Source organism: Phoxinus phoxinus (assembly GCF_949152265.1).
Source record: "Phoxinus phoxinus genome assembly, chromosome: 24".
Classification (NCBI taxonomy): Eukaryota; Metazoa; Chordata; class Actinopteri; order Cypriniformes; family Leuciscidae; genus Phoxinus; species Phoxinus phoxinus.
The window spans coordinates 21,199,857-21,214,168 of record NC_136899.1 but is presented as its reverse complement, the minus strand read 5'-3'; the positions used below and the strand labels follow the sequence as shown (position 1 = coordinate 21,214,168).

Below are 14,312 nucleotides of genomic sequence, written 5' to 3'. Positions count from 1 at the left end.
CTTATGCTGTATATCATAAATCCATAATATACCTCTTTTGGTACCTCCTTTGTTTCAAACTCAACCAATACAGATTCTGTTTCTACTTTCTCCATTCCCCGTGTCATTCTTACTGCACTTTTAACTGACCTATTCTTCATTCTCAAGTTCTCCACCAACTCTTTCATATTTACAGTAAGTGGAATTCCACATATCACTCCCTTACTTCCGCCATTTATTTTCTCCCCCACTTTTACTATTTTTATTTTTCCAACGCAACTCATCTTCTTTGCTTTTTCCATCTGTACTTCATTATTACATCCTACCAGTAGATTTCCATCTCCCAAAATTCTTGCATACTTCACTTCTCCTACCTTTTCTCTTATTATTTTAGTTAACTTAAGTGGATTACTTTTTTTTAACTCATCCTTCTCCCTCAAATCGTACCACTACATTAAACAATCTTATTTTAGGTTCCTTCCCTTCATCTTCTTCACTTTCCGTCCCATTTGAACTAACACAACCTTTTTTCTTTCTTTTACGACTAGCCTCCTTCTTATCCCTACTTCCTCCCAATCACTTTCCCTCCTCTCATCACTACCATTCCCCTCTGTTTCACTGTAATCCATACCATCCACCTGTCTCCCTGCCATCCCTATCAAGATTATTGGTTTAATGATCAACCAGAAGCTGTGAGACAGCACCGCTACCGGACCTATACAGGCCATCGGCCGATGCTATCCCACATCACTGCTTAAAGCTAGAGTAGGTAATGTTGGAGATCTAGCCAGATTTGAAAGTGGCACCTCTTCTAAGCTCCGCCCCCTCCTGTCAGTGCTCCGTCCAAAGCTACGCCCCCCCACAAACATGAACGCGCATCCACATTTGGAGTCAGCTGCATGTACCAGTGATGCGCGGGTTGATCCAAAATGAGCGGGTGCCTGCGCCCGCAGTTACGAGTCATCCAAAAATATTTTTAATGATATTCGGGTCGCGGTCGGTCGGGTCGTTTACCTTTGTAATTTATATAGTACTAGACACAATGTTCTATGAAATACATAGGTCTACACTTTATTGGCTGAATGCGCGAGGATGACGCACGAGCAGTCTGCAGATGAAAGTGGGAAATCCTTATTTACCTTTTGAATGTTGAGCGCGTTATTAACTTTTGAATAAAAGCTGACGCGGGACAAAATGCCCGATTTCCCAACGCGTTGAACTGAGCAATGCCATTGTGCCATTTTAATAGGCTACTTTTAAACGCATATAGTTCAGTAATGTCAGTTTTATGTAGCCTATTTGCTGAGAGGGGGCGGGATTTTTGTTGGGAAAGTCCGGGGAGAGACGCACACGTCGATTAGGCTGGATGAACACATGCAGCATCTTAATTGTTAAGAAAATGAAACGAAATAAATGAATAAATCAAGCCTTTATTACAAAACACTAGGCGATATCATACAGCATTCTGAAAAATGCGCACCCCTAGTTCCTCCGTCTATGGCCCATGACGCGATGAGCATTTACTATAGCTACTTTAAAAAACACGGGTCGGGTACAATATTTTCTTTCTTTTTTTTGCGGTCCGAGTTGCGGGCGGGTTAGTTGAAAACGACGGTCGGGTGCGGGTTGTTTATACATTGACCCGCGCATCACTGCTGTGCACGCAGTGGTGCTCGGGCACGAGACATGAAGGCATCTGATTGGTTCTTTACATTCGCACCGAATGGCAGTGATTGGTCAGAGTTTTTACTGTCCTACAGCTGCTACAGAGGTCAGATTTGTTTCATTCCTTTTTCTGAACACATAATGTATTGACTACTATCAGAATGGAAGGACCATTTCACCCAGTATAATAAAAAATGTTTCTGAACAGGATTACCAACCCTACCTTTAATCGACCAACCAACAAGGTCACACTTCGTATTCCACCCAGTACAAAACTTTGTGTCCTCAGGTCTTAGATCCCGAATCAAGCCTTGACAGAATCCTCTAGTGTCCACGTGGGACTCTCTCTAGCTCTGTGTATTCTCGTCCCCACGTGTTGATCTGTGAAACTTGTGCTCTCTCTCCAATTATGCGTCTCATTACAGTGACGTCATACACAGCGCCCGTCTTATGACAAACGTCACGCTTTAATTATTATAGTTAAATTAATTATTTTTATGTTCATGACACAGCAGAACGACTTTGGCAACACATTGGGCCATATTTTAACGATCTGAAACGCAAGTGTCAAAGCGCAAAGCGCAAGTAACTTTGTGGGCGGATCCCGGCGCTGTTGCTATTTTCCCGGCGGGATAAATGATTCTTGCGCCTGGCGCAAATCTAAAATGGGTTGGTCTGAAGTAGCTTCATTATTCAAAGGTGTGGTTTGGGCGTAACGTGAAATAAACCAATCAGAGCGTCCTCTCACATTCCCTTTAAGAGCAGGCGCGCTTGTTCCATGGCGGATCGCTATTATAACGGCGGATTTGCCAGCGCACGCCAGTAGTGGTTCACAGCCGAGGAGACCGAAGTTCTCGTCAGGGCCGTAAAACACAGAGAAGTGACATTGGGGATGATGGGAGAAACCACATAAATTAGCTTCGCTTAAACAGGCGTATAATTTGGGTAAATGTGTAGCCTAATCTAGATCTTTTTCACATCTTCATGGACACAACAATGATTTTCCTCGTGTGTTAATATTTTTCCTTGTAATAATGTACGATTTGCAAAAATGAAAACTGCTGCGTCTGTTTATTATTTTAAGAGAATCAAAGTGGATGCGCGTTAACACGCTACATTATGGCCAAGCACGCGCCCTTAAAATACCATATCACTAACACGCAACGCGCCACTGACTTTAGACTGTTTTTTTCCTGGTCAGTGGCGCAATTGCTTTCTAAAACTGGAAAATAGCACCAGGGAAGTTTTGCGCCGGAACACGCCTCCTCTTTGCGCTGAACCGCCCCCGCGAGCGCAAGTTCATTCCCTAATTTACCAATGTGCGTCTGTGGAGGGAAAAGTCCGCTGTGCGTCGGGTGCAAAATAGGAATGATACATGCGTCGGTGTTCAAAGTCAATTGCGCTGGGTGCAAGATAGGGCCCATTATGTTACTTGTTTCAGCATTTTGAGTGAGAATATAATTATTATAAATTATATTTATTTTCCAGATCAGCTCAATTTTGACCTGGGTTACATAAACAAGGAGAGCAATAGAAGCAATAAAACCAACAATATGCAAGTGATGAGACTATTCCCAGTTTAGTCTACAAAAAGATGCGTCTTCAGCAGTTTTCATGAGTCATCACAAATAGAAGAATCTTACATTATTTATTAGTGAGTTCAAGTCCTCTATTAGATCATTGTGGAAATCTGATGTCATCTGTAATTCAAAAAATCAGACCCACAAAAAGATCCAAACAAGAAACTGCAGTGAAGTCACACACACACACACACACACACACACACACACACACACACACACGAGAGTGAGATCGCTGTGACGTCTCTGTGTCTTCAGTCTCTGTTGACTGTGTCGTCTCTGTTGACTGTGTCGTCTCTGTAGCGGCTCCTTATTTACCCTGAGGAAAATACAATAAAACACACACACAGTCACATATGGAGGATGAGACATTACTGCGATCACATCACATCAGTAGATTCATTTCAGAACAAACACAGGCAGAGATACATACAGAGTACATTAATATTGCAGCCAGAGATATAAAGGTGAGGAGAGCATCAGAGCTGTTGTTCTGCTCGCGGGTGAACGACAAGATGAGGAAGATCCTGATCAAGACCATTGTGAAAAGATCATCGTGTCAGGATCACTTCACACTTACCGTCGTGGAAACCAAAGGTTGAGATTATTCGCATTATATGAATGATGTGATGAACAGAAACTTCTCTCTCAATTAATTGTAATCTTGTAATTGTAAATTCTTCAGTGACAATGGCCGGAGTCTAGAGTCAGAGCGGACCTCCTGTCAGACAACATCTATGTACTCACTGATTAAATGATTATACAGCATATGTAGTTTATTCCATAGAGACTGTGTGTTCTCAGAACAATGAGAACAAATAATGTTTATTACAGGATCTAGGAAAAATAACTGAGCAGTTAAACTGCCCGCTGTTCTCCAGAGAAATCCTCCAAGTATTGCAAATTTTTAGGTTTTCCAGCATCTTCTGCGTATTTGAAAACATTTACTGATGCTCAAGGAAACAATGCATTAAGAGCAGGGGGTGTAAACTTTAAACAGGATTATGAAGATGTGTACATTTTGTTTAAAGATCATCTTTTTTTCATTCAGTACTGCCCTTCAGAAGCGAATACTTCCCTGTTTCACAGAAGACAAAATAATTACAATTTATCCTGTTCATGCAATTAAAAAAAGTTTACACACCCCAGCTTTTAATGTATTGTGTTGCTGTCACATGTCTGTCCTGTCTGGTGATGCACATGGGTGTTTTGTTATTTTGGGGCCATGTGCTCTTGTCATTGTCTGGTCCCTCCCCCTTGTTATCTGATTATTGGTTTAGTTGTCCCACCTGTCCTGCTCGTTACCCTCCTTGTTTGCCTCCCTATTTAGTCTTCCTGTGTTTGCTGTCCTGTGCTGGTTCGTTGTACATGTTACGTGTTCCGTGTGTACCTTCCCGTTTGTTTCCCAGTGTTGGTGTTTGTACCTTACCCGTGTTGTCTTCCTATTAAATCTCTGCTATTGAATCCACGTCTCTCGTCTCCCGGTCGTGACAGAACGAACCAGCCTAAATGTGGATTCAGCGGAGTGAACTTTCTCCTGCTGAGAGGGAGAATGGGATTTCCTTGGCGAAGTATTTTTTTATGTGCGCCCAAAGGAATTTGGAGGGTAATTCCTCGTCACTGGATCCGTCCAGCGTTGGGACGTCATCGGTGGTTTCGGCTAGCCTCGAGTCTTCAGGCATCCGTCGGGGAGGACGGAGGAGGAGGAGGAGATCTGCGCCGGCCCAGTCAGAGACCGTGCACGTCCCGTCTGCCCAGTCAGAGACCGTTCATGTCCCGTCTGCCCAGTCAGAGGTCATTTGCGTCCCGTCTGCCCAGTCAGAGGTCATTTGCGTCCCGTCTGCCCAGTCAGAGACCGTTCACGTCCCGTCTGCCCAGTCAGAGACTGTTCGCGTCACGTCTGCCCAGTCAGAGACTGTTCAGGTCACGTCTGCCCAGCCAGAGAGGGTTCAACCCACGTCTGCCCTGTCGGAGACAGATCGGGAGATGCCCATTCTCATGGCCGGGGGGGCACTGATCGGTTATTTAGAGCGTTTAGCTCGGATCCTGGAGACGCCCTTCAGTCCTTCAGTGTCTGCTGTTCCTGAGTCGGAGCCAGTGTCTGCTGTTCCTGAGTCGGAGCCAGTGTCTGCTGTTCCTGAGTCGGAGCCAGTGTCTGCTGTTCCTGAGTCGGAGCCAGTGTCTGCTGTTCCTGAGTCGGAGCCAGTGTCTGCTGTTCCTGAGTCGGAGCCAGTGTCTGCTGTTCCTGAGTCGGAGCCAGTGTCTGCTGTTCCTGAGTCGGAGCCAGTGTCTGCTGTTCCTGAGTCGGAGCCAGTGTCTGCTGTTCCTGAGTCGGAGCCAGTGTCTGCTGTTCCTGAGTCGGAGCCAGTGTCTGCTGTTCCTGAGTCGGAGCCAGTGTCTGCTGTTCCTGAGTCGGAGCCAGTGTCTGCTGTTCCTGAGTCGGAGCCAGTGTCTGCTGTTCCTGGGTCGGAGCCAGTGTCTGCTGTTCCTGGGTCGGAGCCAGTGTCTGCTGTTCCTGGGTCGGAGCCAGTGTCTGCTGTTCCTGGGTCGGAGCCAGTGTCTGCTGTTCCTGGGTCGGAGCCAGTGTCTGCTGTTCCTGGGTCGGAGCCAGTGTCTGCTGTTCCTGAGTCGGAGCCAGTGTCTGCTGTTCCTGAGTCGGAGCCAGTGTCTGCTGTTCCTGAGTCGGAGCCAGTGTCTGCTGTTCCTGAGTCGGAGCCAGTGTCTGCTGTTCCTGAGTCGGAGCCAGTGTCTGCTGTTCCTGAGTCGGAGCCAGTGTCTGCTGTTCCGATTTCGGTGGTCCGGAGACGGAGGAGGAGAAGGAGAGGAACCTCTTCATCGGGTCGTCTGGTGGGTTCTAACCCAGAGACCAGCCCGGAGGTAACTGCCATCCCTGCCGCGCCGCCCGAGCTGCTCGCCCTGCCGGCCCCGCCCGAGCTGCTCGCCCTGCCGGGACCGTCCCAGTTGCTCGCCCTGGTTCCTGAGCCGGTGTCTGAGCCGCTGTCTGTTGCAGTTCCTGAGCCGGTGGTGCCTGTTGCAGTTCCTGAGCCGGTGGTGCCTGTTGCAGTTCCTGAGCCGGTGGTGCCTGTTGCAGTTCCTGAGCCGGTGGTGCCTGTTGCAGTTCCTGAGCCGGTGGTGCCTGTTGCAGTTCCTGAGCCGGTGGTGCCTGTTGCAGTTCCTGAGCCGGTGGTGCCTGTTGCAGTTCCTGAGCCGGTGGTGCCTGTTGCAGTTCCTGAGCCGGTGGTGCCTGTTGCAGTTCCTGAGCCGGTGGTGCCTGTTGCAGTTCCTGAGCCGGTGGTGCCTGTTGCAGTTCCTGAGCCGGTGGTGCCTGTTGCAGTTCCTGAGCCGGTGGTGCCTGTTGCAGTTCCTGAGCCGGTGGTGCCTGTTGCAGTTCCTGAGCCGGTGGTGCCTGTTGCAGTTCCTGAGCCGGTGGTGCCTGTTGCAGTTCCTGAGCCGGTGGTGCCTGTTGCAGTTCCTGAGCCGGTGGTGCCTGTTGCAGTTCCTGAGCCGGTGGTGCCTGTTGCAGTTCCTGAGCCGGTGGTGCCTGTTGCAGTTCCTGAGCCGGTGGTGCCTGTTGCAGTTCCTGAGCCGGTGGTGCCTGTTGCAGTTCCTGAGCCGGTGGTGCCTGTTGCTGTTCCTGAGCCGGTGGTGCCTGTTGCTGTTCCTGAGCCGGTGGTGTCTGTTGCTGTTGCAGTTCCTGAGCCGGTGGTGTCTGTGACTGTTCCTGAGCAAGGGTCTATTCCTGTTCCGCTTGGGTCTTCACCGCCATGGCTGCCCGAGTGGTCGTCTTCACCCTGTTCGTCTCCGCCCTGGCCGCCAGATGGACTGTCATCTCCGCTCTGGCTGCCAGATGGACTGTCGTCTTCGCCCTGGCCGCCCGAGGGGTCTTCACCGCCCTGGCCGCCCGAGGGGTCTTCACCGCCCTGGCCGCCCGAGGGGTCTTCACCGCCCTGGCCGCCCGAGGGGTCTTCACCGCCCTGGCCGCCCGAGGGGTCTTCACCGCCCTGGCCGCCCGATGAACTGTCCGCTTCGCCCTGGCCGCCTGATGAACTGTCCGCTTCGTCTGTCCCTCCCGTCCCGCCCTGGTCTGTCCCTCCCGTCCCGCCCTGGTCTGTCCCTCCCGTCCCGCCCTGGTCTTATGGAGCGTCTGGTAGCCGCTCCGTAGGGAGGGGGTAATGTCACATGTCTGTCCTGTCTGGTGATGCACATGGGTGTTTTGTTATTTTGGGGCCATGTGCTCTTGTCATTGTCTGGTCCCTCCCCCTTGTTATCTGATTATTGGTTTAGTTGTCCCACCTGTCCTGCTCGTTACCCTCCTTGTTTGCCTCCCTATTTAGTCTTCCTGTGTTTGCTGTCCTGTGCTGGTTCGTTGTACATGTTACGTGTTCCGTGTGTACCTTCCCGTTTGTTTCCCAGTGTTGGTGTTTGTACCTTACCCGTGTTGTCTTCCTATTAAATCTCTGCTATTGAATCCACGTCTCTCGTCTCCCGGTCGTGACAGTTGCATCAGTAAAAAAATTAAGGTTATCATTTTTTTCAACAAAAAAAAAAAAAATCCTTCAAGAAATACTGTGTAAAACGGATGTTGTTAAAAATAATATGCAGGGGAAAACAAAGTCCTATGTTTGGTGGACCCTTTGTGTTACAAACTTAGTATTCCAAAGTATTATACATTATTTAGATTACGTTACAAAGCTTGTGTAATCTAACGAAATATGTTACAAATTACTGTATTTTGTAATCTGTAGTAAATAATCTACTTACACAATAGTGTCTCCAGTTTATAATGAGGATCATTCTTCAGATCAGAGAGAAGCTTCATGTCTGAATCTCCTAGTTTATTCCTAGACAGATCCAGTTCTCTCAGGTGTGAGGGGTTTGATCTCAGAGCTGAAGTCAGAGCAGCACAACCTTCATCTGTGACTCCACAACCACACAACCTGTAGAGAACAATGACACACTCTTCACTCTCTCAGTTCAGATCAGATCAGTTTAACACAAGGGTCCGCAGCCGCACTGCAGGGGTCTGTCAATTAATGCTTGATCACAAATAATTATTGTTAAATTAAAACATGGGTAGAAAACAAAGTCAAATTGAAATATAAGCACTCTCAAATGAATGTGAGAGCACCCTCACACAACCTTCCTCTGTGAATCCACAACATTTCAATGTAGAGAACAATGACACTGTGTAAACAATGTGTAAAATTACCATTTTATTAAAGATTGCAATGTGTGATGTGATTTGAATGTAGCGGCAAGCAACGCCACTATATTCTACACTGTTTTACACTCTTAGAAGAAAAGGTTCTATATAGAACCTTAAAAGGTTCTATAGGCGCTTCGTATTTGGAACCCCTAAAAGGTTCTATACAGAACCTTTTCTTCTAAGAGTGTATAAATGATGCCGGTTTTCCATGTTGAGGAGAAACTGAGGGACAAATACTGCAGTGCTGTGACTATGGAGCAGTGGCGTAGGTTTGATTTTGAAATTGGTGGGGACGGGGACATATATTTTAAGGTTTGATCGAAATTATTGCTTGGGATATATCAGTGTCACTGGATATTGGAAGGGACACGTCCCTAGCGTCCCTACTAAATTCTACGCCCCTGCTATGGAGTGATAGAGAGATAACATTAATAACACCTGAAGTGTAACTTTATCAATTAAATGTACTATATTTTAGTTCAATAATATTAATTTAATATTTAAATAACATTTGTCCAATAATTATGATCCATGAATGGCCATTTAAATGCATTTTATACATTTATAATTTTTAGTTTATTACTTATATTACAATTAGATTTCATGCTTAGCATTCAGCATGCAAATATATGCAATTGCTAATTAATAGTTTGGTAGCTAGCTAATGCAATCTTATAATTCAGTCATGTGATAAAATTTAAGAAATTGAATTAATTAATCCAGTTAGGGAACCATATTAAAATCACTTTAAAACTTCTTAATTGGGTTACTTGGAAATGACTTGATTCCATGATGTGGACATTATGTGAACAAATTATCTTTGTTTAACTTAATTGGTTCATGTGGAACCGATGTGCATGATTAAATCATTTAAATCCAACACACTTTTTCAGTGCATTGTTTTCTGTTTTTTAAAAATAATTTTGGATTTACTGTAAATCTTTAAGAATATCAAAATTGAAAAGTGGAAGATTAATCAATTTATTAAAGAAATTGTAATTATTAGAAGAACCTGTAGCCCCTTTGTCCCTGATATTATTATTTTTTCTATTTCTTTTTTATATTGTGCTCTGTTCTTTAGGACATTTATTATAGTTTTGTTTTTCCTTATTGTAATGGTATTTACTGCAATAAAAAAACGTTGGCGTACTTCCGCATTCCTCGATTCCTTTGGAAGTCTATGGGTGTTGTAACTCTGTCAGTTCAAAAACACTGTTGTTTTAATATAAAATTTATACTTTGTGTATTTGTGTAATGTTTTGTCTTGTTTGTGATGTGATGTGGAGTAAATATATATATGCCGGGAGAACGTACTCGGTTACTAACGTAACCTCATTTCCTCTAGAGAGAGGAACGAGTACTGCGTAGTAAACTACGCTATGGGGGAAAATCCTTTTCCACGAGAATATTGAAGCCAAAAATTATCCTTAATTTTGTATAAATGTAAAACGCGTTGCCACAGCATACAGACCTAGGCGAGACAGCTCGCGCGCCGAATGGCTGCTGTGCGGGCAACTGCTTAAGCCTATCGAGCGAGACCTTGAGTGACGTCACACCCAATGAGGGCGCTTCGCGCCCTCCCGCATCACGTCCCGCCGAAACAGGCGTGGCTTAGGGCTATAAATTGCGCTCGCAGGCTTAACTCTGTGATTTTTAACAGTGAAGCAAACAGACTGCATGCACGACAAGATACGAAGTACTCGTTCCTCTCTCTAGAGAGAACCGAGGTTACATTAGTAACCGAGTACGTTCTCTTACGAGAGATACTCTCGTACTGCATAGTAAACTACGCTATGGGGAACTTGATGTAAAACGTTGTGCTTGCTGGGATCCGACACCATAGACCCAAGGCGACCAGCCGGGGTACATACAGTGCATAATCACCCAGGGAACTCACAGGGAATCCTGGAAGAAGAGGGATTCAGCCACTATCTTCTAAAAAAAAAGGCGGCTTAGAGCGGCCCTGCTATTTATAATAGCCATATATAACAAGACTGAATTTCAGTCTATCCCCTTTTGGCCATATTTGACCGATAGTAACCTGGCTTGAAGAGCGGGAACCTCTAGGTTATAAAACCTTATAAATGTAGACGGGGAGGCCCAGCCTGCCGCCATACAGATATCTTGCAAGGCAATCCCACTTGACCAGGCCCACGATGAAGCCATGCTTCTCGTGGAGTGCGCTCTGACACCCAAAGGGCATTGCATGCCCTTGGTTGTGTAAGCTAGAGCTATTGCGTCCACTATCCATCTGGATAGGCTCTGTTTCGAAGCGGCTAGTCCCTTAGAACGCCCACTAAACGAAACAAAAAGCTGCTCCGTCTGTCTGAAACCAGACGAGCGAGACACATATGCTCTCAATGCCCTGACCGGGCAGAGAAAACTTTCGTCCTCATTTTCCCCAGCGACCGGTAGGGCAGATAGGGAAATGACCTGTGCGCTAAACGGTGTGTTTAGGGATTTAGGAACATAACCATGTTTAGGTTTGAGTATAACCCTCGAGTCATTAGGCCCAATTTCCAAGCACGTAGCACTCACAGAGAGCGCGTGTAAGTCCCCGATGCGCTTCACTGAAGCGAGAGCCAGAAGAAACACCGTCTTGAACGACAGGTGTTTGAGATCAATCTCCTGTAAAGGCTCAAAGGGATGACCTTTCATGGCTTCCAGTACCGTAGAAAGGTCCCATATGGGAACTGTAGGAGGTCTGGGAGGATTCAGTCTCCTAGCTCCTCTGAGGAACCGCATGACTAAATCGTTCCTTCCTATAGACTGGCCAAGCGCTGTTTCAGAGAACGCTGCTATGGCTGCCACATATACTTTGAGCGTGGAAGGGGACCTTCCCTTATCCAACAGCTCTTGTAGGAAGGAGAGAACCTCTGCCACTCCGCAATCTGGGGGTGACACGCCATGAGCTGTGCACCAACCAGAAAAAAACGACCATTTAGAGGCATAGAGACGTCGCGTAGACGGAGCTCTGGCCTGCGTGATCGTGTTTAACACTCCCTGTGGGAGGTCAGCGGATACCCGTTGATGGCCCACACATGAAGGGACCATAGCTCTGGGTGAGGATGCCAAATCGAACCATTGGCTTAAGAAAGGAGATCCGTCCTCAGAGGCACTGGCCACGGGGCGGTGCTTGCTAACTGCATCACAACTGGGAACCAAGGCTGGCTCGTCCAGAGTGGCGCTATCAGCAGCACTGAGCATCCTTCCTCCCTGATCCGTTCCCCTACCTGGGTTAGGAGGGAGACAGGGGGAAAAGCATAGAGAGGACGATGAGGCCACGAGTGGGTCAGAGTGTCCTTGCTTTTCGAGAAAAATTCTGGACAGTGAGCGTTTCCTGAGACGCGAACAGGTCTACATCCGCTCTGCAGAATTTCTTCCACAGCAGCCGTACTGTCTGTGGGTGCAAAGACCATTCTCCTGTCGGAACGTGGTTCCTGGACAGTCTGTCTGGTCCTACATTCAGGAGTCCCGGCACGTGCGCTGCTTTCAGCGAGAGCAGGTTGCTGCGTGCCCATATCAGGAGGCGCCTGGTTAGCCTATAAAGGGTCAGGGACCTGAGGCCGCCCTGCCGATTTATGTAGGATACCACTGATACGTTGTCTGAACGTACCAGAACGTGGCACCCCGTTACCAGGGGACGAAAGCGCGTGAGCGCTTTGCTCACTGCTAACATCTCGAGGCAGTTTATATGGAGGAGCTTCTCCCGCTCTGACCACAGGCCAAAAAGCGGTCTGCCCTCGAGCAGCGCTCCCCATCCTGCATTGGATGCGTCTGTAGACACCACCCTCAGTCTCGAGGAAGTCCCCAGGCTTACACCTGAATGGTACCAGTCTTTCGACCCCCAGGGGTTCAAAGCTGTGGCGCACGCTTGATCGACCTTGAGGGGAAAACGACCGGTTGCCCACGCACTGTGAGGCACTCTCTCTTTGAGCCTGAACTGCAGCGGGCGCATGCGCAGCAGGCCCAGCTGGAGAACTGATGACGCTGAGGCCAGGGGTGTGAGTTTGAGGGGTGTGAGCGCTGCGTCCATGCACTTCGGAAATGTACGGGGTGCCAGGGACAAGCCGAACGGCAGGACTGTGTAGTGATATGCCTGACCCTCGAAGGCGAATCTCAAAAATCGCCTGTGACGTGACGCAATCTGTATTTGAAAATACACGTCCTTTAGATCTATCGACACAAACCAGTCCCTTTGGCGAACATGCGCGAGGATTTTTCTGGTCGTGAGCATCTTGAACTGACGCTTCATAAGCGCTTTGTTCAGCTGCCGCATATCTAGTATGGGTCTGAGACCCCCGTCTTTCTTGGGTACCAGGAAGTATCTGCTGTAAAGCTTTGATCTACCGTGGTCTCGAAACTGCAGCGAATAGCCTTTTATGATGTTTAGCACCCATTTTGAGACCCCGGGAAGCTTCGCCCACGCGACTGCACGGGTTGCTAGGGGCTGAGTGTGAAGCGCGCTCTGATCGATTCGCGATACAGCGGCTTTGGTGAGCTGTGACGTAAGCGTCATGCTCGTAACATCTGAGGCAGGGGCCGCGCTGATGACAGCGGGCAGCATGTCCACGCTCTACGGTGGTAAACCGGGAGGGGGAGGGCTGGACAAGTTCCACTGGAACTGTAATGCTTGTGTGTGGGTGTGGGCGCGGGCGCGGGGAAGCGGGCACATCAAGGTCAAGGTATCTTTATTCGTCTCCCTAAGGAGAAATTTGGTTCGGATAAAAAGAGATTGCTACAAAGAAAATTACAACAAAGACAAACACAAGTACAGAGTTAAAACAGATAAGAGACAATGATACATAAAACATAAGACTGCTCAGAGAGCTGTGCAAAACTGCAAGTCACCATTTTTTTTTAAAAAACTGCTTGTGCAAAGTAGCAACATATCATGTCCATAGCATTAAAACAGTACATGGTCTCATGCACAGGGTTGATCATTTAGGAGCTTAATTGCAAGAGGAACAAATGAGCGCTTATACCTATTATATTTGCACAGAGGGACCCTGTATCTTTTTCCTGAGTTCAATAGGTCAAACTCAGAAAACAACACATGGGAGTTATCCGATACAATGTTCTTAGCCTGATTGAATATGGCCTGTTCGAAAAACTCCTGTGGGTTAAGGGGTGCTGGTGTACCCATGATTTTGCCTGCCGTCCTAACCAGATTAAAAATTTGCGCTTTTGTTTTAACTGTCAGATTTCCGAACCAGCTTGTGATACCGTACCGAAGAATGGACTCTATTGTAGCTCTATAGAAGATTAACATAATATTTTTACAGACCCCAAATACTCTAAGTCTGCGCAAGAAATATAGGCGCTGATGTGTTCTTGAACAGATATCTGCAACATGTGTGCGCCAGCTCAAATCATTGTCAATCGACACTCCTAGATATTTAAAGGATGTCACCTGCTTGATGTCATGACCATGAATGACCACCGGGCTCTGGTCTCCAGCTAATCTGGGGTCTACCAGCATTTCCACAGTTTTTATTGTGTTAATATGAAGTTGATGTGAGTCGCACCAGTCGACAAACTTGTCAGTAGCAACTTGGTGGATATTTATGTTATTTCCTTTAGTGAGCAGACTTAAGAGAACAGTATCATCTGAGAATTTTACTATATATTGATTTGGCTCAGAGGTGATACAATCATTGGTATATAATGTAAACAAAAGTGGTGAACTAACACACCCTTGGGGGGCGCCAGTGCTACACACTGCTGAATCAGACAGTGATGAGTTAAACTTGACCTGCTGGGGCCTGTCTGACAGAAAAGAGTGATACCATCTAATTAAAAAGGGGTTTACTTTTAACTGAGCTAATTTCTTAAGAATGATATCTGGCTGGATTGAATTAAAAGCGGAGCTAAAATCAACA

General features: G+C 47.0%; 1 protein-coding gene across 1 annotated transcript in view; it reads right to left on the bottom strand.

Annotated features, from left to right (window-relative positions):
- Positions 1 to 1,554: 1,554 nt before the first annotated feature.
- Positions 1,555 to 14,312, bottom strand: part of LOC306992629 (NACHT, LRR and PYD domains-containing protein 3-like) — a 51,949-nt gene continuing 39,191 nt past the window's right edge. Inside the window, exons 8-9 of the mRNA XM_079601753.1 lie at positions 7,986 to 8,161; positions 1,555 to 3,543 (exon numbers count right to left, since the gene is read on the bottom strand). Coding sequence (XP_079457879.1) covers positions 3,539 to 3,543; positions 7,986 to 8,161 — 181 coding nt within the window. The 3' untranslated portion in view covers positions 1,555 to 3,538. The remainder of the gene's footprint in view (positions 3,544 to 7,985; positions 8,162 to 14,312) is intronic.